We start from the raw sequence: 5,555 nt of genomic DNA, 5'->3' as shown, positions 1-5,555 counted from the left end.
CTAATAAACTTAAAAGCTTTTGCCCAGCAAAGGAAACCATAAACAAGACGAAAAGACAACTCTCAGAATGGGAGAAAATATTTGCAAATGAAGCAACTGACAAAGGATTAATCTCCAAAACATACAAGCAACTCATGCAGCTCAATATCAAAAAAACAAACAACCCAATCCAAAAATGGGCAGAAGACCTAAATAGACATTTCTCCAAAGAAGATATACAGATTGCCAACAGACACATGAAAGAATGCTCAACATCATTAATCATTAGAGAAATGCAAATCAAAACTACAATGAGATATCATCTCACACCGGTCAGAATGACCATCATCAAAAAATCTACAAACAATAAATGCTGGAGAGGGTGTGGAGAAAAGGGAAGCCTCTTGCACTGTTGGTGGGAATGTAAATTGATACAGCCACTATGGAGAACAGTATGGAGGTTTCTTAAAAAACTAAAAATAGAACTACCATACGACCCAGCAATCCCACTACTGGGCATAACCCCTGAGAAAACCATAATTCAAAAAGAGTCATGTACCAAAATGTTCATTGCAGCTCTATTTACAATAGCCAGGACATGGAAGCAACCTAAGTGTCCATCAACAGATGAATGGATACAGAAGATGTGGCACATATATACAATGGAATCTTACTCAGCCATAAAAGGAAACGAAACTGAGTTATTTGTAGTGAGGTGGATGAACCTAGAAGACAGGAATAAAGATGCAGACCTACTAGAGAATGGACTTGAGGATATGGGGAGGGGGAAGGGTAAGCTGGGACAAAGTGAGAGAGTGGCATGGACATATATACACTACCAAACGTAAAACAGATAGCTAGTGGGAAGCAGCCGCATAGCACAGGGAGATCAGCTCGGTGCTTTGTGACCACCTAGAGGGGTAGGATAGGGAGGGTGGGAGGGAGGGAGATGCAAGAGGTAAGAGATATGGGGAAATATGTATATGTATAACTGATTCAGTTTGTTATAAGCAGAAACTAACACACCATTGTAAAGCAATTATACTCCAATAAAGATGTTAAAAAAAACAAAAAGATTTGGGGTTTCAGTGGCCATTTCTTTAGTGGTCATTTTTTAATGTTTTGATTAAAAGCTTGGAGTTTTTTGTTGACTCAAAACACTCAGATGGGCCGCGATGGTGAGAGGCCCGCGCACCGCGATGAAGAGTGGCCCCCACTTGCCGCAACTGGAGAAAGCCCTTGCGCAGCAACAAAGACCCAACACAGCAAAAATAAATAAATAAATAAATAAATAAATAAATAAATAAATAAAAAACACTCAGATGATGGAAAGCATGTCTGAAGGGCAGATTGTAATGGATGCTGTTGGAGTTCCTCCTTAATCCTCTTGATTCATTTTGCCCAGCTCAGTGCAACCTTCTGTGTCAGCTTCTGCAAGCTTAACTTCTAATAGCTTGTAAATGAGACCTTCAGAAGAATGCCCCCGGGCACTGGCGACCTGGCTTTAGTTCTCCCTCTTCCCTACAACTGGGAGTATGAAAAGGCCTCCTTCCTATGACCTGAAGCAGAACTCTGTGATTTATTTATGCTCTGGAGATCCAGAAGGGAACTGGGATTTCCCCTGAAATTATTTTGCTTATCTTGTTCTCCATTCCCCTTTTACTTTTCCCACTCATTTAATGGTTTCTCCTTAATAAATCACTTGTACTTGAATCCTTGCCTCCATATCCGATTCTGGGGTAACCTGGCCTATGATGGAAGTATCTGGTCACAAGGGAAGATCAGTTACTGCATGTTTCGGTGGATGTTCCTAAAAAGTGAAAGGGGATTCATAACAGGGATATGAAGGAAAAAGCTTTAGGCTTGACTTTTCTGGAAAAAAAATCTCTCTTGTACCTCTTTTATGTATCTCCCCTAGACTTTCAGAACACCTGTACTCTACCATAGGAACTGGTCTAGCTCTAGAATCAACCCCACTCTTGAGTGGTATATTTCTCCACATGCAATCCACCATCAAGTCCTATCAATTTTTCCTGTAAAAGATATTTTGAATTAATTTCTACTAATACCACTCTATTCCAAGTCATCATCATTTCTCAGCTAGATTATCCATTCACTTACTTATCTTGCATACACTATTGAAAAAAAGGGAAATAATTTCATTGTATGTAACTTTTAATTGGGCAAAGCAAATCAGAATAGATTGAGTAAAGTGATAGTCTTCAATATCTAAGTAAATGTCCTGAGATCTTGACATCAGGAGCTCTCTTAGCTGTTTTTAAGAGAATTTTAAAGGTATGCCTGTACCTTAGGATTCATCCACAGAAAGGGGCACCCCTTGCTCTGTGTAGCTTGTGGCTCCTGGAAAGTGGTACTGACTCCCGTGGCCATATAAGGGCTGCCCCACTGGTTTAGAGCATCACATCCATCTGCATTGTCTCAGCACCAAATACTCTTTTTCTAAATAAACCATCGTTGGCAATTTTATTCTACTGTTTGTGCATGTTGACTATCTACTGTGGCAATCTCCAGCCTCTCTGAGCTGCATGCCTGGACAGTCTATGTTGTCTCTCCATGTACCAGTTATTCTTTCTGTTAATGCTCTGGCTTCAAATTTGCATATATTTTGAGTGATTTGCCTTAACCTTATTTCTCCATAGTATTTTAGTGTGAGTTTTGCAGAACATAAGGTTTCCAGGAATGCCTATGTTGTAGTAAAACAGAAACATTTATGCAGCATTCATTTTCAAAGAGTTACAGGTACATTGGGGGAAGACAAACATGTAAAAATAAGTAGAGGATAGTAGACACAGAATTTAACTTGTGTATTGACAAACTTAGAATAGATGCATGTAGGATGAGCATTGATGCTGCTTGAGGAATTGCAGTAGACCATGAAAGATGAGATGGATTTGGCTAAAATGAAGGTCAAAAGAACCTTTTGAGTAGAGAAAATAGAGTACCAAGACATCACCAACTGCTAATCATCTAACCTATGAACTCAGAAGTCTAAATGAAATGCATGACTTTTCTCTGATTTACTCATGTATTCCCTCTGTATTCTTCAAAATTTATTCAAATTAAAATTTAATTATGTTTCTTTACCTATTATATAAGCAAAATTGCAAATGATTGATGACAAATATTATTGATGTGGCTGTGAGGAAACAAGAACTCTCATAAATTGCTGTTGAGAGTATAAAATGGTACAATCAATTTGGAGGGAAATGTGCCAATATAGCAACACTATATATGTATTTACACTTGGCCCAATAAATCTAATTTCTAGATTTCCATATGTCAGATACACTGGCAAAAGCATTAAAAGGCACATGAATAAAGCTATTCTTTGTAATTGTAAAAGACTCATTAAATAAACTATGGTGTATCTACAAAGCAGAGTACTATGAAGTTATAAAAAGAATGAGGAATCTTTTTGTGGTTAAAGAAGAGCTATGCTGGAGTTAGCTGGATCCATTTTAATCCTTAATGAAAGCAGCATCATGATTGAAATTTATGATAGTACTTCAACAAGGTGTAAGAACCTAAGTTAATGATTAAGAATGATCATTAAACAAATAACCACTGAAACCCCAAATCTAGAGAGAGAGCCTGTGGAAGCTCAGGTCATTCTTCCTGGGATAAATAGAATGAGGAATAAATCATTGTTGGACCTATAAAGGTATAGGTATGGGAATTATTGACCCACTTTCCTATATCCATACAATACATACGAGTGAGCTTGAAAGAACTAACACTCCCTCAAGGACATGAGAACTAAAATAAGGCAGTGAGGAGAGTTATGCATTGGGAGGACTCATAGGGTTTCCTATCTGATGAATGCAGTCAGATTTGCCCAAAGGAAGACAAAGTCACAAGGTGATTTTTGATGGGTTGTGCCCTCTTTTATTATGTGTGTCCCCATGTTAGGATTATAAGCAGTTTCATACTGTTCACAGTGTGAACACAGGAATGTGAATATCTGGAATTACTTGGCCACAGAAGTGTTAAAATGATGATAAGAAAAAGAATGTAAGTCCATAATGGGCAGGCAGAGGAGGTTTCCAGGTGGTAGTGACAGGTCTAAACTACCTCTGTGTTTTCACTGAGCTTTCCAAAGCTTTCCAATAGTCATTTCAGCAGCTGGGTTTCATCATAATGGAGATAGGCAGAGGCAGAGGAATTCTAAATATCAAACTGATTGTTCCCTATTCGAAAGACTTTAATCTTTTTCTTAATGTCTATGGGATGCAGTCTCTAAGGCCTAGGGCCTTGTAGAATGTTCGGCCAAGGGCATTCTTCACCTCATTATTTCTCAGGCTGTAGATGATGGGGTTCAGTATGGGAGTCATAACAGTATAGGACAGTGATAGCACCTTCTTGCTCTCAGGAGAATTATTGGACTTAGGACGGAAATAGATGAGGCTTAAAGATACATAGAAAAGGGAGACAACAAGGAGGTGGGAGGAGCAGGTAGAGAAGGCTTTGTGCTTCCCTTTAGCTGATGGAATCTTGAGGATGGCAGCAATGATGCAAGTGTAGGAACATAGGATCAGCAAGCAGGGTATCATGACGACCAGAATGGTTCCAACAATGGCATAGATCTCAAACAGTGCTGTGTCTGCACAGACCAGCTTCAGCACAGGTGGGCTGTCACAGAAGAAGTGATTCACCTTGGTGCCACAGAATGGAAAGCTGAAGAGCCACGTGGTCTGCACAGTAGCCATGGGAATGCCTGGAAACCAGGAGGCAACAGACAGTTTGGTGCATGTCTTAGGGTTCATGATGACTGGGTAGTGCAAGGGATTGCAGATGGCTACATAGCGGTCATAGGCCGTGATTGCCAGGAGGAAACATTCAGAAACCCCAAAGAAGAAGAAGAAATACATCTGAGTGGCACAGCCAAGAAAGGAGATGGTTGTGTCCTGAGCAATCAGGGTCCCCAGCATCTTGGGCACAATGACTAGGTTGAAGCCAATCTCTAAGAGAGACAAGTTCCTGAGGAAGAAGTACATGGGGCTGTGCAGCATGGGGTCAGCCAAGGTAACCAGAATGATGAGGCTGTTTCCCAGCAGGGTGACCAGGTAGACGATTAAAAATGTCAGGAAGAGTAATGACTGTATTTCAGCAGGTAGGGAAGAGAAACTCATGAGGATAAACTCACTAACTCTTGTCCAGTTTCCTTCAGCCATTGATACAGGAATGAATTCCGAGCTGTGGTCATAGAGAGAGATTCTTGATTGGAAGAGTCAGATTCTGGATTTGTGTTTCAGACTCCTTCTTAGTGTCAGGGAAAGAGGCAAGATCAGGATTTCAGTTGCAAGAGAAAGGGCCTTGTGTTGTCTAAGAATAAAGACACAAGGAAGAAAGGCCAGAGCCTGAGCTCTGAAACGGACAATGGCTTAATGTTCCCCACTCTTATTCTTTGTGATCCATTTTCCACTTTGTTACCATATTTGCTAAAACAACTTGGATCATATTCACACACATCCATTTTCTGCTGCACACTTAATACCTTTTTAGCAGGGTTAAATGAAAGGTGTTCTGAGGAAATGAAGTGGAGTTAGATGGAAAAC

The 5,555-nt window shown here is 40.0% G+C and overlaps 1 protein-coding gene across 1 annotated transcript; it reads right to left on the bottom strand.

Moving 5' to 3' along the window:
• Positions 1-4,220: 4,220 nt before the first annotated feature.
• On the bottom strand, positions 4,221-5,180 carry LOC118899870 (olfactory receptor 10A2). Its single transcript, XM_036861871.1, has one exon. The coding sequence runs from the start codon at positions 5,169-5,171 to the stop codon at positions 4,221-4,223; it is 951 nt and encodes a 316-aa protein (XP_036717766.1). The 5' UTR covers positions 5,172-5,180.
• Between the last annotated feature and the right edge of the window lie 375 nt (positions 5,181-5,555).

Source organism: Balaenoptera musculus, chromosome 8, assembly GCF_009873245.2.
Source record: "Balaenoptera musculus isolate JJ_BM4_2016_0621 chromosome 8, mBalMus1.pri.v3, whole genome shotgun sequence".
NCBI classification, from domain to species: Eukaryota; Metazoa; Chordata; class Mammalia; order Artiodactyla; family Balaenopteridae; genus Balaenoptera; species Balaenoptera musculus.
Note: the sequence above shows the minus strand (reverse complement) of the source record. Positions and strands in the feature narration are given on the sequence as shown.